Here is a 24,920-nt window from a genome sequence, read left to right on the forward strand (position 1 = left end):
TTTTTTTTTTTTTTGGCTGCTTGGGGCAGCCAAAACCCTGGAGCCAGCCCTGGCTCCCAGGCTCATCTTTTGAAACACACCAAGAAATCTGTTATCTACAGCCAGGCACTCGGGTACCACAGAATATAATCCATGGAGAAAGTCCTGGATATACATCATAACACACTTAAAACTGCCTTCATCAAACAAGGACACTCCATCAGAAAGTAGATCGCATCATGAAACAGGCCACTCAAATATCCCAAACTTGCTTCAATACAGAAATAAAACCCCCTCCGACCACACGCCCCTAGTTGTCACCTACCATCCCACACTGGAATCTATACAGGTATTATAACAATTACAACCCATACTTGATGGGGACCGCACCCCCTCTTCTGGCCTTCAAATAACCCCCAACCTCGCCAAGCTCATCATCAGAAGGAAGCTCCCCCCAGACCAGAACCCACCAATTCAAAGTGGCACCAGACCCTGCCAGAACAACAGATGCAAAAATAGAAGACATATCTTCACAGCTACAATGTTCAACACACCTTTCAAGATTCATGGGTCCTACACATGCCTATCACAACTTGTGGTGTACCTCATCCAATGCACTAAATGCCCCCAACAACAATGGTGGGGATGAAACAAGACACTCATCATGCTCTCGAATGAACTCACACAGAAAAATGATAAAAGACAAAAACACCACACCCTGGATGGGTGAACACTTTTCACAAAGTGATCACTCCATTTCTGATCTTTCAATACTCGTCCTCAAAGGAAACCTGTATGCCGCCTTCAAAAGACGATCTTAAATTCATAACTTTATTAGACACTAAAAATCATGGAGTGAATAGACACACTGGATTTATAGCTTATTACAACAATCTATAACCCACCAACTTTTTTTTTTTTTAAAAAAAACCACCTCTTTCCCCCCTCATCCTATGACTGGAGAGGTATTAATGGGCCACTTCATCTTGAATGGTCCCTTGAAATGTGTGTTAACTACTTATGCTAAACAATCTGTTCCACCTTGTATTTAGCTGTGACACATTGAGTACATTTCCCAAACCTGAAGAAGAACTCTGTATAAGCTCAAAAACTTCTGTCTCACCACCAAAAGTTGGTCCAATAAAAGATATTACCCTCAGCCATCTCGTCTTGCTAAGGGGAGTTCTTTTCAAACATTGCTGTGGTTGAGTTTCATATACAGACTATACAGCACCTTTATCATACTGCACAGCAGATAAAGCTGCTTGAGAATTTTCTAGACGCATATGATGGTTGCTCACTCGAAAGCAGCAACAGCTTTACAGATTTATTTTTGGATACTTAACACTTAATACAGTATATCCTACCTCTTAGAACCAAGGTAGGAACACAAAGAGACACAGAAGCAAAAGCAACCTCTGTAGAGCAGTTGACACACGACTTTTGAGAGAAGTCTGTGGCCCTAACTCCACAAACCCTTAAGCATGTATTTAAGTGCTTTCCTGAATCAGGCTTATGTTCTGAACTGTGGAAAAGGCCTTGAAAACTGTTACCTGTTTCAGCAAAATTATTTAAGTATGAATCATATTAAGTAGTATTTCTGCTTGCACATTTTGAGACTGTGACAATCACATGTCCATCCCACCTCCTGGGCCTGTCCAACTTCCTCCTCCTCTCCATTCTCCCAACTCTCTTTCCTCACTTCACCTTCCTTACTCCAGCAACCTCATCGTCTCCTTTTTCTCATTCTCTCTTTTCACCCTATCATCCCCACCAAAATTGCACAGGATGAATTTGCATACAAACTTTCACCCTGACCTCTTGTTTATATGCTGTACCTCTTTTCCCTATTTTTTTTTAAATGTTTGGGCTTTTTAGACAGTAAGCTCTTTGGGGTGGGAGTGGAAACTGTCTTTCTACATGTTTGCATAGCATGTAGCACAACATGATCCTGATCCCAACTGGGACCATGCGGCATCAGTGTAAACACTGTGACGATTACTTCTAATGTGAATACCACAAATATTTGTTTCTGTCACATATCAAATTTCTTGCCTCAGGCTAAAACTTTAAGATGTCAGGCAGGAATTTTTCACAGCCCGTATTTAGAGTACTGCATATACCTAGCTAAGTGCACTATGTTTTTTCCCTTCCCTCCCCAACATTTATTTGACTAGCACAGCAGGAAAGGATATCTTATTACATGGATCAGTGGTCCCATCTGGTATGGCAAACAATGTGTTTTGTTCTTACATTTGAATTTTCCACATATTTCAAATATTAACAAATACAAAGGTTACCATGTTAGAAGCCGAAGAGGAGGAATTGGAGAACCTCTCCATTTCAGGTGTTAGTGCATCCCTGCGCCTTCGCTCGGAGATTTTGACAGCAGTACTCGTACCGGTCGCGCACGCGCAGAGCCTGCCCCACGTGCTGAGTGTGCTTTAATAGTACGTGTGCATGACCGGTCTCCTCATTCTTTCTCTACAATAGAGTCTACCCCAACTCCGAAGTAGAGGGGAGGAGAATGGGTAGTGGAGCACCCACAGGGACACTCATCTCGAAGAACGTCAGTTACTTCACAGGTGAGTAACCTCCTCTTCTTTCAGAGAGATGTCCCTGTGGGTGCTCCACTCCAGGAGACTTAAAAGCAGTGTATCTCAAGGAGCTAGGGACTTTGGATCTAGTAGGAATGTGGTAGATAATACAGCTCTGCCCAATCGTGTATCAGTGAGAGAGCCTTGAGTAGATTCATGATAGATTCATAGATTCTAGGACTGTAAGGGACCTCGAGAGGTCATCAAGTCCAGTCCCCTGCCCACATGGCAGGTCCAAATACTGTCTAGACCATCCCAGATAGACATTTATCTAACCTACTCTTAAATATCCCCAGAGATGGAGATTCCACAACCTCCCTAGGCAGTTTATTCCAGTGTTTAACCACCCTGACAGTTAGGAACTTTTTCCTAATGTCCAACCTAAACCTCCCTTGCTGCAGTTTAAGCCCAGTGCTTCTTGTTCTATCCTTAGGGGCTAAGATGAACAAGTTTTCTCCCTCCTCCTTATGACACCCTCTTAGATACCTGAAAACTGCTATCATGTCCCCTCTCAGTCTTCTCTTTTCCAAACTAAACAAACCCAGTTCTTTCTGCCTTCCTTCATAGGTCATGTTCTCAAAACCTTTAATCATTCTTGTTGCTCTTCTCTGGACCCTCTCCAATTTCTCCACATCTTTCTTGAAATGCGGTGCCCAGAACTGAACACAATACTCCAGTTGAGGCCTAACCAGCACAGAGTAGAGCGGAAGAAAGACTTCTCGTGTCTTGCTCACAACACACCTGTTAATGCATCCCAGAATCATGTTTGCTTTTTTTACAACAGCATCACACCGTTGACTCATGGTGTGTTTGGAGGTCCAAGTGGCCGCTTTACAGATGTCAGCCAGGGGAACTCGGCGTAGAAAAGCCACAGAGGTAGCTACAGATCTAGTGGAGTGAGTCCTGATGCAGGCTGGAGGAATTGTCTCCTTTAATTGATAGGACAGATGAATACAAGCAGAGATCCAGTTGGAAAGTCTCTGGGTGGAAACAGGCATCCCCTTGGATCGTTCTGCAATGGAGACAGAGTCTGGAAGAGGTTCTAAAGGGTCTGGTTCTATCCAAATAAAAGGACAAAGCCCTGCATACATCCAATGTATTCATTGTGGATTCAAAGGAGTTTGCATGCGGTTTAGGAAAGACGGTTGGTAGGTGTATAGGTTCGTTGATGTGGAATGACGAATGTACCTTTGGAAGAAATTTGGGGTGTAGTCAGAGGGTAATCTTGTCCTTAAAAACTATTGTGTAGGGTGGGTCCGCCATGAGAGCCGCTATTTCTCCTGTATGTCTGGCAGAGGTGATTGCCACTAAGAATGTTGTTTTCATAGAGAGGTGTAAGAGGGAGCAAGTGGCTAGGGGCTCAAAAGGTCATTGCGTTAAATAGGTTAGTATTAAGTGAAGGTCCCATGGAGGAGTAGGAGGTTTAATGTCTGAGTATAAGGATTGGAGCCCTTTAAGAAAGTGCTTGGTGATTGGATGAGCAAAAACAGAAGTACCGTCGATGTTGTTGTGAAAAGTTGGAATAGCAGCTAAGTAGACTTTGATGGAGCTGAAAGAAAGGCTGGATTGCTTAAGGTCTACTAGGTAATCAAATATGGCCGGAAGAGGTGCGGAAATGGGAAGAATTTGGTTGTTCGAGCACCAATGTGTAAATCGTTTCCACTTTTGGAGATATGTGGTGCGAGTAAATTGTGTTCTGCTATGTAAGAGTACTCTTTGAGCCTGTTCAGAGCATGCTAGTTTGCTTTGTGAGAAACATGGAGGAACCAAACTTTGAGGTGAAGCATGGTTAGATTGGGGTGAAGAAATCAGTGATAGGAGGTTTGGAGTGAGAGGCAACTTAATTGGTGGACGAATTGACATTCTGGTGAGGAACAGATACCATGGTTGTCTGGGCCACGACGGGACAATCAAAATTACCGTGGCATAATCTGTTCGTATCTTTGTCAGAACTCTGTGGAAAACCGGTATCGGGGGAAAAGCATACATAAAATGTTGAGCCCATAAGATCAGGAACGCATCTCATAGGGAATGTTTGCCCAACCCCACTCTGTAGCAAAATTCGGGACATTTCTTGTTCTTCGCAGTCGTGAAGAGGTCCAGGGTTGGATAGCCCCAAATGTGGAATATGTTGTGTCTGATCGTGTCGTTTATCTCCCATTCGTGATCTCAGGGAAAACATCTGCTTAGTTCATCCGCGGTGGTATTCAGGGCCCTGGGAAGATAGGTGGCTGATATCCGGATGTTGTTTGTGAGGCCCCAATTCCAGAGCTTCATGGCTTCTGTGCAAAGCGAGTGAGATCGAGCCCCCCCCCCCCCCGCCTGCTGACATAGAACATGCATGCGATGTTGTCTGTTATTATCCGAACATGTTGGTTCCGAATGAATGGGAGGAAGTGACAGCAGGTGTTGCGTATGGCTCGCAGTTCTAGGACGTTTATGTGTAGGGAGGTTTCGGTGGCAGACCATAGCCCCTGGGCTGTGTGGTGGGACATGTGTGCTCCCCAGCCCATGAGGGATACATCGGTAGTCATTATGAGTGATGGAGCATCCTGGAGAAAAGGGACTCCTGAGCAGAGGTTGGAGGGAACTGTCCACCATCGGAGGGAGTCTGACTCTGAAGGGTATGGATAGAGGCTTGTTTAGAGCATGTACGTTCGGTCTGTAAACCGAGGCCAACCAAGCTTGGAAGCACCTCATGTATAGGCATACATTTTTGACCACTAAAGTACACGAGGCCATGTGGCCTAATAGTTGCAGGCAGTCTCGTGGAGTAACCTGGGGACTGTTGCAAAGTTTTGTAACCAGGAGTTTTATGGTGTTGAAACGATCAAGCGGGAGAGATGCTATTCCCGTTTGGGAATTGAGATGTGCTCCTATGAACTCCAGTAATTGGGTAGGAGATAAGGTGGATTTGTTTTTGTTTATTTGTAGGCCAAGGGAAAGGAAGCAAGTGATGGTAAGCTGCATGGATCGAAGAGCTTCATCGAGCATTGAGGCTTTGATGAGACAATGGTCAAAGTAAGGAAATATTATAACCCCCCATTTCCTGAGGTGGGCAGTGACCACCGCTAGGAGTTTGGAGAAAACTCAGGGGGTGGAAAATAGGCTGAAGGGCAACACTTTGTATTGAAAATGTGTCAAACCAAGGGTAAAACGAAGAAAACGTCTGTGGGCTGAGTGAATAGTCACATGAAAATAGGCATCCTGTAGGTCGAGGGCTGAAAACCAATCACCCAGCTCCAGCGCTGGGATTATGGTGGTGAGGGTAACCATTTTGAACTTTTGCTTTTTGATAAATTAGTTTAGCCACCTGAAGATGAGGATCAGTCGCCATCCCCTGGTTTTCTTTTCTGTTAAGAAGTAATGGGAATAGAAACCTTTCCCTCTGTATTGTTCGGGCATGACTTTCACTGCCCCCAATTGAAGGAGATGATGTACTTCTTGGAGGAGTGGTTCCTCGTGAGAGGCACGTGGAGGGTGGGAGAGGAAAGGGATAGAATAGCCAACTGTGACAACCTCTAAAGTCCCCTGGTCAGTGGTAATATTTCACCATTGATGGGAAAATGGGCATAGGCAGTGACCAAAAATAGGGGGAAGCGGTGTAAGCGCTGAAGTGGGAATATTGTTTTCTGTACCCTCGACCAAGGCTTCACATTTGTTTATTGGTCAGAGGAGGTTGAGACGCTGCCGAGGAGTTGGAACGGTGGCATTGGTATCTGGGTCTCTGGCATTGCTGTTGTTGCTGTTGCTTGTGAGATCTATGGACTTGCAGGGTGTATGTGGGGTAACGTGATCGCTGGTAAGGCTGGTATCTATTTTGTCGCCTTCTGGTCGTAGGGGTTTGAATTCTCAGAGACGGGAGAGTTGCCCTGGAGTCTTTCATGGAGTAGAGTACGTCATTCGTTTTGGAGGTGAATAGTTTCTCACCGTCGAAGGGGAGATCCTCAATGGTACTCTGGACCTCCTGGGGAAAGGAAGAGGACGAGAGCCATAAACCTCGGCGCATCACAACTGCTGTGACAGTGGACCGTGTCACAGTATTGGCCGCATCAAGGGCAGCTTGAAGAGCAGTGCGGGAGATGATTTGTCCCTCGGAAACTATGGCTGTAAATTGTCGTTTCTACTCTTCTGGAATGTGATCAATAAAGTCCATGACTTTATTGTAATTTTGGGGGTCATATTTTGCTAGAATGGCCATATAATTAGCAATGTGAAATTGCACCGTGGAAGAAGCGTATACCTTACATCTAAGCAGATCTAATCGCTTACTGTCCTTGACGGAAGGGCTGGAGTGGGGAAACTGGTGTTTTTTCTTTTGGTTGACTGTGTCTACTACCAGCAAGTTTGGCGCTGGGTGAGTGAAAAGGAATTCTGAGCCCTTGGAAGGAATAAAGTACTTCCGGTCCGCTCACTTACAGGTCGGCAGGCTTGCAGCCGGAGTTTGCCAGATGGCCGTGGCAGGTTCTAGAAGGGCTGCGTTGATAGGTAATGCAATTCTAGAAGAAGAAGAGGGCTGCAGGATGTCGGTTAGCTCATGCTGCTCTTCAGGGACTTCCTCCAGGTTAATTCATAGCTCATTGGCAACTCTTTTAAAGAGGTCCTGAAATTTTGAGAAGTCGTTCAAAGAGATCAGGGTAGGAGGAAGCAATGCTTCATCAGGCAGAACAACTGGTTCTACTGGGTTAGAGGCAGGCCATGATTACTCTTGCGGTTGTGACAGGGCTGCCTGGTGTTTGGAGCCAGTAGCAGGGTCGTCAGCTGGCGGTACAGAGCAGGTCTCACTCCTGGCTGCAGTGGTATAATGTGTGTGGTCCTGAGTATAAGGAGTTCATGGAGCCCAATATTGCCACTGTGGTGGGAAGGGCATGGGTGGTGTCATCCAGGGGTTCATGCACCATGGGGCAGGACCCTCGGACGAGGTAGCTTTTCTATGACCTCTTGATTGGCGTCTGTGTACGGGAGATCTGCTAAGGTGAAAATTCTCCCTCCAGCCCAGATTCCTCATCACTGGAGGAAAGCTGTGCGGACCCTGTCTGTGTCTGGAGAGAAGTAGGTGTTAAGTAGGGGTGACTGCAAGATAGGTGACACCAGCAGGTCCCTTGACTGTGTGAATTGTGGTACTGCAGTGCCTCTGTGAGGCGAGGGCTGCATGAGAGGAATTTGTTGTTAAGAGGGGTTCCTCTGCCCCAGAGTCCTGAGCCTTCTGTCACTGCTGGCTAGCTCAAAGGCTGACGGTGCCGGGACAGTGAGAGGAGCCTGCGGGGAGTCAGGCAGGCTAGTATGCGTTGGCACCACTTCCATTGCGGCGCCGAACAGTTCCGTGTGAGAGACAGGCAACTGAAAGCCTGAAGCCTCGGCACCAGAGGTTGGCGCGACCGCTATGAGTACTGCTATCAAAACCTCCGAGCGAAGGTGCAGGAACACACCAACACTTGGAGTGGAGCACCCACAGGGACATCTCTCGAAGAAGAATGCAGAGCTCCTTGTCCTCATTACAGTGTAAGGTAAAAAGTCTTTCCTTGAAACTAGGCAAACTTAACACAAGTTGGCTTATGTCAGACCTGGAACACAGTAGAGAGAAAACTAAGAACTGAGGTATGTGAAAATATGATAGAAGAAAATGAGACTGTAACCAAACAGATTTTAAAACAAGATTGTTTTTTAGAGCAAAAATTAGAAATTCAGGAGAAGAAAATGCATATCCAAAATGTTCCAATTTTAGGGATCCCTGGTGAAGAGGAAGGAACTTTTCTTACATTATGTATTTGCAAATTAATCCTGCAACTGCTAGGACTTAACGATATGGATGGCTAAAGGAAGGCATCTTAAACCAGATCCTCCAGGGAACTAAGATGCTAAATACCACTGATTTCAATGAAAGTTAGATGCCTAAAATACCGTTGAGGATCTGGATTCCTGTTACTAGTATGGGGTGACCGCAAATAAAACAATGCAATGTTAGGATGAGCTTGACTATACCAAGACTTATGATTAAACATCGGAGTATGCCCAGCAAGAAATAGAGCTGATGTCAACTGATCTAAGTACTGGTGTGACGGCTGTTACCTTGGCTGACATCCTGAGCACAGAACAGGGGACTTCCAAGTTCCAGAGCTAAAAACATGCTACAGCTTGAGATAATAAACCAAGACACTTTAGCTGGGGTTGTAACAGACTCAAGCCCTCAGAGGACTTGGCACAGAGGGGGGACCTGTAACACACACAGCAGCACTTCATAAAAGTATCAGGCCAGATCTTGGGAAATGTGACTCCTGAGGTTTCATCGAATGTTTTATTGTGTTAGAAGTTATATCACACCAAAGGAGGAACAATTACTTCCTTCAGTTCCTCTCAATTTGCAAATGACTCTTATAGGAAAATTCTGCCAATTTAAGCAAAAGTTGAAATTTTTCTAATTGCCATGGGGGCTGCAGAGAAAACACCTAAATCAGGTGATGGTGCTTTCCCACATGATGGGCACTGCAAATTGCTTGTATATGGGAGGAGGAGGGAGAAAAAAGGTTTTGGCACAGATTATAGATAAATGTGAAAGATATGCTAATACAAGGATGTTAATTATGAGCTGGGATATTTTACTCTTATGAAACTGACAAAGCTCAGACGAATTTGGGGACTATACAATTCCTTAATGACTTCTATGTGAAACATAAAATGGCCATACAGGCAGACGCCGTTGCAGAAAGTTGATTTAGTGTTGACCCAAGCCACATCGATATATGAAGAACCAATCAAAGAGTTGAAATGTAGGCTCAGATTTCAAGTGACTTGACAGAGAAAGAAAAGCTAGTCTATATGGCATCATTTCAAAAAGATTGAAACTAGATGTAAAAGGAAACAATGAGCAATTAAAATAAAAATGGAAGGTTAAAAGAGATTATTGATTAGATGAGGTCACATAAGCCAAGAAGTTGGCTGAATATGCCAAAATGCAATTTCCCCCCCCCAAACAATGTCATACAGCTAAAGCCAAGAGCATCTACATGACTGGAGAACAGCACAGAAATATCACATCTCTCTCTGTAGGTTCAGTGTCTGCAGCACAAACTGCTTCACTTTGGCAAATATAGCTATTCGTTAGTGTCAGAGTTCTGGCCTGTAAATTGGATAGTGCAGTATAATCTAATGTTATCACAAGGAAAATATAAAAGTGATAGTTAAGGAAAGGGTACTGAAATATAAAGGAAACCTTGTTTCATATCTGGGATATAAAATACCAGCAGAAGGACAAGTTATTATTATAACTTGTTTAAAGGTTAGTAAACAGACCTCATTTGTTGAGCACTGGAAAGGAAACCCACCTCCATATGGAATACCCTGGAGAATATTAATGGCAACAGTCATAGAATTAATAGATGCACCCATTCAACAGCAGAAAGGAAAGAAACAGGAGGTAAAATAAAGATTAAATAGTTTAAACATTTTGAAATATTTACATTTTAATATTTAATAAAAGTTGTTAAAACGCAGGGAATGAAGCCATTTGAAAGTCATTACTGCAGTGCTGGCTTCAGTTTTCTGAGTTTAAATGTTGATTTTCTTTTAAAATGTTTTGAGGTTTGGTACGTAAAACATGCAGTTGTGAACACAAAATGCATAACTGCACATGCAATTTCTGTTGGTTTACTTTGCAGTTCTGTGCACAGTTACTTATTTTGTATATGTAACATGTTTTTCTGAATCACAGATATAATTTTCAAAATATAGGTCTCAGTCAGCCAATTAACTGCTAGGGAAGATGAGAGAGGAAAAATGAGAATGTAAAAAGAAAACTAATTACAGAATATGGAAAAAACTAGAACTGACTTTACAACAAAACTGTGATATAACATGAATATCAGCTTTCCTCAGAGTAGTTTCATTTATACAGCTGCAGTATCTGGCATGCTAATTTACCTGCCCAATCCTACCATTCAGGTTTACAAAATTAATGAACTGAAATGTAATGCAACTCATGGCTATACCGGATTATAATGAACCACTAATGCTACTCAATATCGTTTGAATTCTGCTAATAGAGATGTGCAACGTGCAAGAGAATGTTATACTAATAAGCCCACCTACTGCAGTAATGGAAAACAACCAAATAACTTCTCTAATGCTTTCTCACTCTGAGGATTCTCCATAGGGTTCATGCACCAATATAAGAAATTAATGAAAGAAGGTCAGATTCAAACCTGAATTTTGTTCTTTGGGCTGTATATTCAAGGTATAGATGTTTGAACAGTTGTACTTAAAATGCAAATCAAAACACTATATCCTTTATTTTTGGTTAGTTGAGAATTCACATATCATCAAATAAAAAAGCAAACTAGAAAACAAAAACACCAAAAATGATACTACCATCCTCATACCAGGAAAATAAGAGGTTACTCACCTTGTGAAAAAACAGATTCTTTTAGATGTATTTTCCCCTATGGGTACTCCCCTTCAGGTGTACATATGCCTCTTGAGCACTTGATTGGAGACTTTCCATTAGCAGTGTCCATTTGGCCCACACATGCGCCCTATAACTCCTCATGCTGGACACCGAAATTATATAGGGATGCATAGGCAAACAGCTCTCAGTTCCTTCTCCACCCGAACATCCCATAGAGAATTGTCCAAAGCACAGGGGAAGAAGGGTGGGTAATGGAGTACCCATCCAGGCACACATCTAAAAAAAACTGCAGTTTCTGCATGAGATGCGTAACCTCTTCTTTTTTGAGTAGTGTCCCTATGGGTGCTCCACTACATGTGGCTTCCGAGCAGTATCCGTGGGAGGAGGGAAGTTCATAATTGAGTCTAGAACTGAAGATAAGTGCTTGGTACTGCAGTACTATCAGACCTGGCAGCATGGATCAATGCACAATGTTTAGAAAATGCATGTATTGATGTCCATATAGCAGCCCTACATATCTCAGATACTGCCATGTTCTTGAGTAATGCTATAAATGTTACTTGTGAACAAGTACAATGTGCTATTGCCCTTTGGGTGGATGAACACTGGCTGCATCATAACAAGTGTAATACACCCAGATATCCATCTCAATGGTCTCTGAGCAGAGATTGCGGCCCCTTTGGAGCTATCTGCGAAGGAGATAAAAAGTTTAGGTGAACTTTCAAAATTGTTTCATTCTAAGTACAAAGCAAATGCCCTTCTAACATCCAAGATATGAAAATAGGTCTCCTGCAGACAGTTATGTGGTTCTGGAAAAAACACTGGTAGATGAATAGATTGGTTAAGAGGAAACTCTAATAGTCCCTTAGGTAAGAATTTAGGGTGCAGGCGTAAAGAGAGTTTGTTGTTGAAGAACAGTGTAAAGGGGGTGGGATCTGCCATCAAGGCTCCAAACTCCCCGACCCTGCAGGCCGATGTGATGGCTACTAAAAAGGCCATCTTAATAGATAAATGGAGCAGAGAGCAGGTTGCCATTGGTTCGAATGGAGCTCTCATTAGGTATTTTAATAGCAGGTTGGGGTCTCTAATCTGGGGAAAGAGAGTCCCCAAACACTTAATAAACCAAGATCACAATGGGTGAGCAAATATGGAGAACCCTTTACTAGGGAATGAAAGGCTGATATTGTGGCCAAATGGACCTTAATTGAACTGACAACCTTATTTCTTTAGAGCCAACAGGTAATCCAGGATGACAGAGTGGCACAGATTCAGGCAGACACCACCGATGGAAGAATCTTTCCATTTCTGCAGGTAAATAATATGGGTTGACTCCTTTCCGCTATTCAGACCAATAGGATCCTAATCCTGTGAACCATGGAGGAACCACAACCTAAGGTGGAGAACCTGTAAGTGGGGGTGAAGCACATGACCCGCATCCTGGGAGAGGAGATAAGGAGTGGTCAGAAGTTTGAACAGCAGTTGAACGCACAGATGAAGCAGGTAAGGGTACCAAGCATGTACCAAGGGTACCAGCCAGATTGGCACTATAAGGATAACTTTGGTCTTGTCCTCTCTGAATTTGTTTATCTCCCTTAGCATTAGTGGTGTTGGTGGAAATGTATAAAACAGACCCTTCTTCCAAGATAGACGTTTCCCAAAGAGTGGTGTCCTAGACCCCTCCTGAGAAGAACAGAGGTCACTTCTTTTTCTAGGAGGTGGTGAAGAGATCCACTTCTGGAAGTATCCCTCTCTGAAATATACTGTGGAGAATTTGAGAGTCTAGCTTCCATTTATAGTCCTGCAAGAAGCCACTGCTGAGAATATCGGCTGTGGTGTTCCGACTACCTGAAATTTGGATTTGATGAGCTAACGCACTAGTTTTTTTTTTAATGGAGATATCCTATCTCCTAGAACTGGAAGGGACCTTGAAAGGTCATCGAGTCCAGCCCCCTGCCTTCACTAGCAGGACCAAGATCCCTAAGTGGCCCCCTCAAGGATTGAACTCACAACCCTGGGTTTAGCAGGCCAATGCTCAAACTGATACAGAACATGCAGGATATATCGTCTGTCATGACCCAGACTGATATCCACTGATGAGAGGTAGGAAATGAAAGCAGACGTTCCTGACTTCCCTGAGTTCTAACAGATTGATGTGGAAACTCTTTTCCTGAGGTATCCATCTGTCCTGAGTCATGAGGTCATTGAGGTGAGCGCCCCATCCCAACAGTGATGTGTTTGTTGTCAGTTACTCATGGAGCAGAGTGACAGAAAGAAATGCCTTCACAGACACTGAGTTGATCTTTCCACCAGTCTGGGGAGTTCCTCACTCGGAGAGGAGCTAACATAGGCCTGTCCATGGAGCCTCTGTTTGTAGAATAGGTTGTTCTGAGCCAACCCAGGAAACAGCAGTTGAAGGTGTATATACCTTGCCCCCACCAGGGATTGTAAAGTAGCCTTAGAGTCCTTTAGTGTGTACAAGAATCCATCGGTGGTCTCCAGGAAAAGCTTATGACCACTGAAGGCGGGTCTTCAACAGTGTTCTAGTCTTCTTTCAAAAACCTTGAGAGTTGGAGTCATGACACCTTGCGCGTAACTACAGCGGTGGAGATGGACTTGGCAGCAGCAGCAGCATCCAAGCATGCTTAAAGAGTGGCTCTGGCCAATAACTGGCTCTCTGAAATGATGGACTGGATAACCCTAAACAAACTATTGTAGAAACTGTAAACAATGCTAAGGCATGCTCAAGGTGAACATGTTAAGGCTCTGTCTCACGCCGAGGTGGTTGAGAAGGGCAGTTCACCTGTGCATCCCTATATAGCCTTGGCATTCAGCACAAAGGCACAGAGCACATGCATGGGATGAACAGACACTGCTAACAAAATCTCTGATCAAGGGCTCAAGAGGCACATGCACACCTGAAGTGGAGCACCTACAGGGACACTATGTGAAGAATTACCAGTTACTTTAGTTAAGTTTCACAGAAAACACCTCTTAGAAACAGTCTGAATTGAGAATACCATGACTACTTACATCAGCAAGAAGATGCACAGTTGTGGAAATTAATGGTTGTTAGCTACTGCAAGGGGACTTTTCACATTGCTTTTTGGGGTGTCCTTATAAAAAATAAGCTATTTTGTTTTCATTTCTCAGCAATGATCTAATTAAAAAATCCAAATAAATATTATTAATTCAGGGGAACGGCTGGCATATTTTCAAACCAGATTTTGATAAAGTAGGCCAACTACTGGGCCTGGACAAATTTATCATGTACTTTGAAAAATAATGAAGTTTATTATGAGTACACAAATGTTTATAATGCAGTAGTAGCAAAGTGTATCAATCTAATCTAACAACGCCTCTTCGATGCAAATGCTGTATGTATATTTTAGGTTTCTTCAATACAGTACATTTGTTTTACAAAAGAGAAATCTATCTATATTAGAGCTATATATTGCCGCCCTCTATCTGAGCGCCTTCCATGTAAAATCAATAGCAAGACAAAGTCCCTAGTGGATTTCATGGAGAAATGCAGCAACACAAGCCATGGTAGAGTCTATACCAAAAAGAGGCAGCCTATTTAGGTGTTAAAGACTGTGAAAGAAAAAATAGACTAATGCAAAAATAATCTACTGGAAACAGTTAGTAAATCAGCACTCACAGGTATACAATACTCCACCATTGGGTAATTTAATTTATGGCCCTTAGCTGTACGGCCAGAAAAGAAACAGCTCTGGCAGACATCATAGTTGAAATGTTTCAGGCTCCGGTACCTGTGGAGACATTAAGCAGAGTGATTAAGTCATTTACCAGAGCTTCCTAAATGTAAGTTCTATTATTTGCTTGCTATTAAATCTCACAAGGTAAATTAGCTTACTTTCGCTCTCTCTTGTGTTCTTAAAAAAGTGAGAGAGGAAGTTGCTCTTTGAAATGGTGACAGCTCATTTGACTCGGATGCTCTGCAGCAACAGCAATGCAAGGGGGACACTGAGTTTGTGAAGCTAAGCTTAGAAACCACCGTGTTTGTCTTTATATATTAAATTGTGGGAGCATGGATCATCTGCCTGATGTGGTTAAGGCACATCAGTTTCCTAGCCAACAGCAGACCAGGGAGTGATGCTGCCAGCATCACATCCAACTGCCTTTGATTGCCCTAACCTGATAGATCAGGTACCCATTGTGCAGCTGGATGAACTGGAGGTGGCCTTTCTGTGTGAGATCAAGCAAGCCTTGAATCCATGATCTTCAGGACCGTAGTCAAGCGCCAACCACTGAGCCACTGCATCTCCAGAATAGTGCCTGATCTAAGAAGCATGTTTCAGCATCTGCTGCAGGATGTAGCCCCATGTCTGTGTATCTGTGACACTTTGGAACAGAAAACCTTGCAGAGCATGAATTCATATGCGGGGAGTAGGGGTTGGCTCGGGAGGTATAATGTGAAAAAACAGAGTTTATAATTCTACCATTTAAATCCACTTTTAAAACTCTTTGTTGCTTTGTTTCTTTTAGTAACAACACATGTTTACAAAAAACATGCCCCAGCAACCCTTCTGCGAACATCCACAATTTACCCCCTTCCTTTGCATAGTAGAGATCTTCACCTATGTAGCAGCATAGCATAAAAACAACAGTTAGTAGAGACAGAAAAACATAGCAGTATCGCAGGGTTGATTTAGGATCTGTGTAAAGCCCCATGCAAGGGCTGATGTGTAAACTGCACCACTCTAGAATACAGGAAGACACCTCTGACCCACAATTTCTCCCCCGCTGTCTCCTTTCTTAAGGGGATCATATTTGGTATTGACCTATACTAGCAGCGAATTGCAAAGCCCCCCTCCACCTGATACCAACTCAGCTGCACTGCCCAGAAAATGTGGTGGTGAAACTCAGGGTGCACAGCATGCACTCACTCCTGCATGCCTAGACCCAAGATCCAGGTAGCCCACATAGGAGTGTAAGGGGGTTCTTTCCCTTACACCTCTGTGCAGGTGTGCAGCCTGGCTCAGATCTAGCCCCAGTTAGAGAAAGCAAATAAAAACAACCCCCCGAAAATATGATGCATGTTTCTAAACTGCACTTGCACATATGATCTGGTATGTCTTGATTTCAGCTATCAGAACCCAGCAGGCAGGGGCTGCTTATGAGTGAGCCAATTCAGGCTTGCTTTGTGTGGCTTTGGTCTAAAGAAGCCATGATGTTTTGTTGGAGGGATTTATCATTGTTTTCTTTTTTACTTCTATCTCAATTCTCGGAAGACTTCCAGCCCCACAATTTGCCAGAAGTTAAGCCTGTAGCAGCAAAGGTTGCCTGATCTTTTGGCCCAGGTTCCAAGAAATTAAAGGGAGCAGTGGAGCTGGTATCTGCGCTGTTATGATTTTAGGATAGTGACTTCCAGTAGCTAAGCAGATTTAACTAAAAATGTCAAGTTACTGTGTACCAACACATGAGAGAAAAACAGAATTATCCTCTAAGAAACTTTATGCAGTAGAAACTAGAATGACTGACAGTGTGCAGTGACACCTGGGTGCTGATGCTGATCAATGATAAAAAGGTGTTATAAACAAGCTGCCTCGAGTGGCTTCTGCAATAGCTCAGAGACCTAGATGGAATGGAGAATGAAAATTTCTAGTTTAAAAAAAAAAATAGCTTAGCTAACTTTTCCCTGGAGTTTGTTTATTTATTTCTTAATTAATTAGAGTTTTATGAGTTTATGATGGGGTTGCTTGTGGGGTAGGGCTCAACAGCACTAGAGCTCACCTTCTGGTTTACATCTTATGCTCCTGAAAGCTCATGCTTCAGGGCTTTAGCCAAACACCTACATGGGTCAGGAAGGGATTCTCCCCTTACATCCCATGTATTCTGGTGGGGAAAGGTTTTGCTCTCCTTCCTCTGAAGCATGGCTGGAGATGGAACATGGGATTGGGGTGGCCAGGGCTCTGAGGAGGCACCGAGCATCCTCTCTCTCAGATGCTTGGCTAGCTGTTTCTTGCTCACATGCTCAAGGTCTGTCTGATCACCATATGAGGGTTTGGGAAGGAATTTCCCCCCAGGTCAGATTGGCAGGGATCTTGGGGATTTTTTTGTTTTTTGCCTTCTTCTGCAGTGTTGAGTGTGCAGGTCACTTGCCAAGATTATCTGGGTGCATTGCACTTAATCATTCCCCTGCCATTGCAAGGGGCTCAGGCATTGGTGCACCTCAGTCCCTCCTATTCTCTTCCGGTGGCACATAACAGCCTAGTCTCCTTTGGCCTGTAATACTTACGTCTAATTTCAGTTGCTGGGTTTAGTGCGCAGGTGGTGTTGGTGGCCTATGATATACAGGAGTCAGACTAGGAGATCTGGTGGTTCCTTCTGGCCTTAAACTCTATGACTCTGACTCCGCTCCCATGCGTTTGTACAGGTCTTTGGGAGGGAGGGGCTCTTGCCCCTCTAAGGGAGTCTGAGCTACCTCCCTCATATGAGGTGTGATATGGGGCCTTGCTTTGCACCGCTGGGGGTGTCTGGAACACCTAACACAATGACTGCCCCTGGAATGTGTACAAATAATGCCCCACTGGCTACCACCAGATTCAGGTGAACAGAGGGAAGGTGGCGTAGGCAACCTTTGCTTTTTTATTATTAGCGTTAGAATGGACTCCTATGGGGAGCGTGAAGGGGCTGTAAAAGAAGGTGAATGTCTCATACATTTCAGAAACTGTCAGGTTGGCAGAATAAAGGTATGTGTGGTAATGGGGCATACTGGGGCACTGCTGAAAGGGGGCGAGTGGCATTTCCTGGTTTTCAGGCATTTGAATTTTGCTCAACTCAACGTTCACCAAGTGACCTTAATGCTGCATTAATGTAGTTTTTTTTGCCTTTGAACAGTATATACCTTTGTTACAACTAACAGCTCAGAAAGACTAAAAGGCACTTGCCCTCAGCAAGACCAATGAAGTTCAATAAATTTAGGGTTAATAGGCCAAGCCAGGGATTTTTTCAGAAAGTCAACAAGAAATTTTAAAAGAACACCTCCTTATGCATCCTGGCCACAAAATTTAAAAGCCTCTATTCTGATTTTTTCCAAACTTCCTAAGGGAAAAAATAAAGGTATGCTGGAATGAGATGTGATGTGAAACTTATGAGGAATTGGTTTCTATTTTGGGAAAGTTGTGGGGTGGTGCTCAAAACTGGGCTCATAAAGGGAATTTCAAACTTCAACTATTGAGCCACTACCTCATTTCAATCATTTCGATCTCAGAGTAGTGTAAGTATACTCATAGTATATATATATCTATAGTATAGTATAGTCATAGTATAACTTTTCCTAAAGCTGGACAGTTCTAAAACATGTCAGATTTGAATCTGCAACTGAGTGATTGCTTTAGTCACCTTACAGAGATTTTAATCCTGCTTGTTTTGGCAATATTGAATGGAGAGAAAACCTACGTGTTTTTTGTTTTGTGATGCATAAGAATGTTTGTGTGTATAATTTATAGATTTACTTTTATGGTACACTGATGCAGCTGTTTATACGATTTATGCAGGGCCTCACATAAAAGATGGCCAGTTAAATCACTCTTTGCCATGATGTTATATAAACCTCTGGCTGTGTTGCATAAAAATAGCTATTTTCCTGCCATCTTCCTGCTCTCAGATTGTCTTTCTTTTCCATCTCTGTGTTTTTTCTGTGCTTTTCCCATAGAGGGAGTTGAGTAAGATTCCTGCGTTTGGGCCCTTTATTGTTGCCCTTAAAAGGATAGAGGGAGGGGCAAAAAGAGGAGATTCTTTATAGTTCAAATGAGCACAAGAATCACCTGTCCCACTAGACCTACTCTCAGAATGGGCTGAATTGTCTTGAAGGGGACATGAGGGAGAGTTGTAAGAGGCAGAACCTGCCTTCTGTAGCTCTTAAATGTCACAGGTTACCTTCATGCGCACAGCAAGTTTAACAGGAAGTGATATGAAGATCCTAAACTTTGCTCTGCTCTAGTATGCTTTTATATGGGATCAGCATATATGTATTCATTAATTAGTTGTAACAGAGGTTTCAAGTGTGGTCACCAGCCTATCCAAATCATATTTTTGGGACTAAGTTGGAGAATGTTCACTGTCTTTTTCTTTTAAAATTTCCCAGGCTTCTTTTGGACAGACATGGGAAGAGAGACCCAAGTTAGATTGTGTTTAGTGCGTTTGGAGAGAGATTGTACAGAAGACTCATCATAGCAATTTATTAATGCTAGAGCCAAAACGAAGAGAGATTGCAGCTTTAGGGTATTTTAATATTGGCTAGTGTCCATTACTTTGGCATTAATTGCTGGAGAGCATAATGCCAGACTCAGTGTAAAGTATAAACATGAATAAATATATATATAAAACTTTCCTGCTGCCCAGTTCTATTTCTGATGTCTACAGAGCACGTAAGCTTATTTATACTTCATTCACTGCCTATTTGCCTCCATTGATGCAAAGACACCTCTGTGATAGCATTTCTGGTACACCGGTCAATCACAGAGCCCTTTAGAGTCTATCAGCACGATTTGCAGAAGGTAGGGAAAAAAACTAGCTCTGGGGACACAGCAATGAAATCTAGATTCTGAGCAGCTGAGGAGAGCAAGAGGAACTCAATAGCCAGAAGGGAGGGCAGTGGCAAAACAAAGAAGGACAAGTAAATTGGCCAGAAGATATGATTATATTATTAAGAAAAACTCATATCTAGGGCCCTACCAAATTCACGGTCCATTATGGTAAATTTCACGGCCATAGGATTTGAAAATTGATAAATTTCACGTTTTCAGATGCTTAAATATGAAATTTCACGGTGTTGTAACCATGGGGGTCCCAACCCAAAAGGAGATGGGGGAGGGGGTGTCACAAACCTGTTGTAGGGGGGTCATGAGATTGCCACCCTCACTTCTGTGCTACCTTCAGAGCTGGACAGAGTGGGGATGAGGGGATGCAGAGCTATCGGTAGCCAGGAGAGATGCTCTTTCCCTGCAGGGCTGCTCTTGGGTAAGTCCTGTCCTGCCCCAGCCCTGTCCAGACTAGCAGCTAGGAGCTCCTTTCCTGGGGCGCTCCCAGCAGCACAGGGAAGATCGGATCCAACTCCACACACCTCCTCCAGCTGCAGGAAACTCTGGGGCTGCTTCCCAGTCCCAGAGTCCTGCAGCAGGTGGAGGCACCCGGAGGTAGGTCTAGTCTCCCCCCACCCTCCCGAGCGGCTGTGCAGGGGGATGTCCCTCCCCAGCCCAGCCAGAGCTAGGAGCTCCCTTTGCTGGGGTGCTCTTAGGAACAAGGGGACATCGGATTTCATGGGGAAGGGCTTATTTCACGGTCCTTTCATGGCCATGAAATTGGTAGGGCTCTATCCATAAAACTCTGTACCAATTCCACTCTTCTTACCTAAAGCCAACAATTGGACATTCCTTGCAGATGTTGCACTTGGCCTGGTGTTTTGCTGTTTCTGCAGCTGCCACTCGGTGCAGAACTGGTAGCCATACCATAGACTGCGGCTCCAAACGCATCCAGTCTATAAACTGATTTACGCTAATTTCCGGCTTATTGTGATTCTGGTGAAGGAAAAACCAAAACATAACAATAAACACTTAAAACACAAGATTTTTTCCCCCCATCACTCTATTTTAAAACCAAAAATCAACCCAACTGTAGGCACTGCACAAAAAAACCAACAATATAATTATAAATATGAGATGTAAGACACAGTCTTCCTTAAATTTCAAGCAAAGACAGACTAATAAGGTGAGCCTGTAAAAAAGGAGGAAGAAAGCCAAGAAGGTAATAAATATGAAGCTACCAGTAATCCATGCTAAAAATTATCTTTGGGTATGTCTACACTACAAAATTAGGTTGATTTAATAGAAGTCAATTTTTTAGAAATCGATTTGATACAGTCGATTGTGTGTGTCCCCACTAAGCGCATTAAGTCGGTGGTGTGCGTCCACAGTACTGAGGCTAGCGCTGACTTTCAGAGCGTTGCACTGTAGTATTTATCCCCCAGTTTCCGCAGTCTCCGCTGCCCATTGGAATTCTGGATTGAGCTCCCAATGCCTGATGGGGCAAAAACATTGCCGCGGGTGGTTCTGGGTACATGTCGTCAGGCCCCCCTCCCTCTGTGAAAGCAACGGCAAAAAATCGTTTCTTGCCTTTTTTCCTGGGTTACCCGTGCAGACGACATACCATGGCAAGCATGGAGCCCACTCAGCTCACTGTCACCGTATGTCTCCTGGGTGCTGCTGGCAGACGCGGTACTGCAGTGCTACACAGCAGCATCCCCTTGTCTTGCCTTGTGGTCGGCAGACGGTGCAATACGACTGCTAACCGCCGTAGTCGTCCCGTGGGTGCTCCTGGCCGGCCTTGGTGAGGTCGGTCGGGGGTGCCTGGACAAAAATGGGAATGACTCCAGGTCATTCTCTTCTTTAAGTTTTGTCTAATGGAGATTCAGTCCTGCCTGGAATATCATGCCAGCTGGAGGCTTCTGCCTTGCGCGGTCGCACCTACCCCTTGCTCCCATGGCTCATGAAGCCTGGACCGTAATAAGGAGCAGTTCAACTATAGCCTGAGCAAGTGCATAATGGTGGTAGAATGTGCCTTTGGATGTTTAAAAGCTCGCTGGCGCAGTTTAGTGTCTCGGTTAGACCTCAGCTAAACCAATATTCCCATCGTTATTACCGCTTGCTGTGTGCTCCACAATATCTGAGAGAGTAAGGGGGAGAGGTTGAGGCAAATTGCCTTGCCACTGATTACGCGCAGCCAGACACCAGGGCAGTTAGAAGTGTGCAGCAGGGCTTGCTGTGCATCAGAGAAGCTTTGAAAACCAGTTTCATGACTGGCCAGGCTACGGTGTGAAAGTTCTGTTTGTTTCTCCTTGATGAAAACCCGCCTCCTTGGTTCACTCTACTTCCCTGTAAGCCAACCGCCCTCCTCTCCCCTCCCTACTTTGATCTCCGCTTGCAGAGGCAATACAGTCGTTGTTTCAAATTCATGAATTCTTTATTAATTCATCACACAAATGGGGGGATAACTGCCAAGGTAGCCCGGGAGGGGTGGGGGAGGAGGGAAGCACAGGGGTGGGGTAGTTGTAGGGACACCCCCTAGAATGGCATGCAGCTCATCATAGAAGCAGCATGTCTGGGGTTCTGATCCAGAGCGGCCGTTTGCCTCTCTGGTAGGCTTGCCTGAGCTCCTTAAGTTTCATGCGGCACTGCTGCGGGTCCTGTTATAACTTCTGTCCTTCATGCCCTTGGATATTTTTTCAAATATTCCGGCATTTCATCTTTTGGAACGGAGTTCGTATAGCATGGATTTGTCTCCTCATACAGCGATCAGATGCAGTACCTCCCATTCGGTCCATGCTGGAGCTCTTTTGCGATTCTCGGACTCCATGGTCACCTCTGCTGATGAGCTCTGCATGGTCACCTGTGCTGATCAGCTCGCCACGCTGGCCAAACAGGAAATGAAATTCAAAAGTTCGCGGGGCTTTTCCTGTCTACCTGGCCAGTGCATCTGAGTTGAGAGTGCTGTCCAGAGCGGTCACAATTGAGCACTCTGGGATAGCTCCCGGAGGTCAATGCCGTCGAATTGCATCCACACTACCTCAAATTTAACCTAGCACGGTCAATTTCAGCGCTAATCCCCTTGTCGGGGAGGAGTACAGAAATCGATTTTAAGAGCCCTTTAAGTCGACAAAAATGGCTTCGTCATGTGGACGGGTGCAGGGTTAAATTGATCTAACACTGCTAAATTCGACCTAAACTTGTAGTGTAGACCAGGGCTTTGGAATAAAAGTTTTTTTAGAAGGAATTGGAAAATCAAAGGAAAGCAAGATCTGCACTGAAAGGCTACCTTTAGAAAAGGCACACTTGCCTGCTGATGTAAGATGTGGCGACAGGCCACCTAAAAAGCATAAAGTATTTGAGTGTAATTACTCAACGTGGTGAGGCTAAAGGAAGTGATCTACAATGTTTAGGATTTTTAAAAAAAATAGCCAACATTGTTAATTTAAACAAACGTAAAAAATCTAATATAAATAACAATTTAAAGTAAATCTATAGGCAGCCAAAATATTATCACACTTCTTCCAGGTGGCAAGCAAACATGCTTGCTCAGTCTGAATATGTTGAAATCAGTGGAGAAACCTTGATAAAATGGAAATATATGAATCATATTTTATGATCATAAGGACCTGTGCTGCTGTTCTGAGTTCATGGCAAGATAAATCAGACACAGCCTAAAAAACATCAATGGTAAGTAATAATGCATGACCAAAAGTGACTCCAAGATTCTTAACCTACTCATTGCCCAAATGAATCCCTCTCAGTAAGTGGGAACACTAAGGAAGACAGTAATAATGAGCTCTACCCATCAGTAAGACATTTGTTTTCACAGGACTAAGGACAAGACAGCTCTGACACATCCAGCTGAAAATATCATCCAAGCACTCCTCTAGAGCAGAGGCTTAACTGGCAGGGTCCACCTGACAAGAGAGATGTAACTCTATCATCAACAATATCATGATACCCTAGTGTGTGTTTAAAGATTATCTTGCCAGGAGGCATTATGCATACACTGAAAATTATGGGATATGAGATTGATCCTTGAGGGACAGCACATCAAATCCCTTAGTGGTGACACACAGAAAGTCCATCACCACCAATTGAATCCTCTCTTCTAGAGAGGACTTGAACCACTTGAGGCCAGTAACAGACACACTAGCAATATCTCCTATTTACTGAAGCAGTAGTATGAAAGCTTAGGAGAGGTCCAGGAGGGCCAACCTGCAAACTGATCTTGATCTTAATCCAGCAGATTACTCATGAAACTAATTCATAGATTCCAAAGCCAGAAGGGACCATTGCTGTCATCTAGTCTGACCTGTATAACACAGGCGATAGAACCTCCCCAAAATAATTCCTAATAAACATGGTCTTAATTCCAAAGGAAGACCAGAACCCACATTGGAATCTACCACTTCTCTCTTATAAAACAGTTTATACCACTCAATCTTTCCAAGCTCTGAACTAGTAACAAGGGAATAAAGCACAAAAATCACTGGAAAAAAAAATCCCAGAAGCTGCAATAAGGAAAGGTAACAGAAGAGATATTGCCTCTCTTCCACAGAAGTCTTCTAACATTCTCTTTTGTAGGATTTAATAAAGTCACAATACTATTAAATGTCTGACATTTCACTTATGGAGATTGATTTATATACAGCATAGTGACTTTTTAATCCCTATCTGAGTCTTAGCATTGCTCAAAGGCAGCCACATTCACAAAAATAATAAATGCAACCAATGTAATTATCACTACAAAACAGCTAGAGCCTTGGGCATCCTTTACAAATTCAAAATTTGGTTGTGTTCCATTAGAACGTCTTCTCTTTCCTCCTATCTTCCCTAAAAAGACAGACATCCCCTGCAGCCTAATCAACATCCTGCATGCAGCTGAACTGCAGTCCTGTACTATGATCTGTCTGTTGTATAAAGACTCCAGACATATAAATGACTATGTTGCAAACATTGTGAAATTGCCAACTCCCTTGTCAAAAAACTAACACTAAGTCATCTCCTGATGTGTAGGGTCAAAATTACTAATAACATCACTCCCCTGAACTGCTGAGATGAAGCCTTGTTCCAGCAGAAGAAAGCGTGTTGTTCCCACAATATAAGGCTGCCCAAAAAATGTAACTGCTACCATAAGTTTTAACAGGGCTGAAGGCTGCCAAGACTGCCATAAGCCTAAGGATTTTAAGATATTTTCAGATGCACTCAGAATAATTTTGTGGATCTTTTCCTGCACTGATAAGTCATTCACTGGAGTTACCTTTTAACAAAATCCTCAGCTTCTTGTTTTCTAGAGCATGCAGGTCTCTGAATAAAACTTAACTGATGCATTATGTTTTTAAACACCCATCTGTCTATTTTGTATATGCCTTTTAAAAGTGGAGATCAGGA

General features: G+C 43.6%; 1 protein-coding gene across 1 annotated transcript in view; it reads right to left on the reverse strand.

Moving 5' to 3' along the window:
- UTRN (utrophin) overlaps window positions 1-24,920 on the reverse strand; it is a 513,556-nt gene that overhangs the window by 58,333 nt on the left and 430,303 nt on the right. The window contains exons 65-66 of the mRNA XM_026649537.2: window positions 20,353-20,519; window positions 14,636-14,747 (exon numbers count right to left, since the gene is read on the reverse strand). Of these exons, the coding sequence (XP_026505322.1) occupies window positions 14,636-14,747; window positions 20,353-20,519 (279 nt within the window). The remainder of the gene's footprint in view (window positions 1-14,635; window positions 14,748-20,352; window positions 20,520-24,920) is intronic.

The sequence above is a fragment of the Terrapene carolina genome, unplaced genomic scaffold (assembly GCF_002925995.2).
Source record: "Terrapene carolina triunguis isolate 2854851 unplaced genomic scaffold, T_m_triunguis-2.0 Scaffold85, whole genome shotgun sequence".
Lineage (NCBI taxonomy): Eukaryota > Metazoa > Chordata > Testudines > Emydidae > Terrapene > Terrapene triunguis.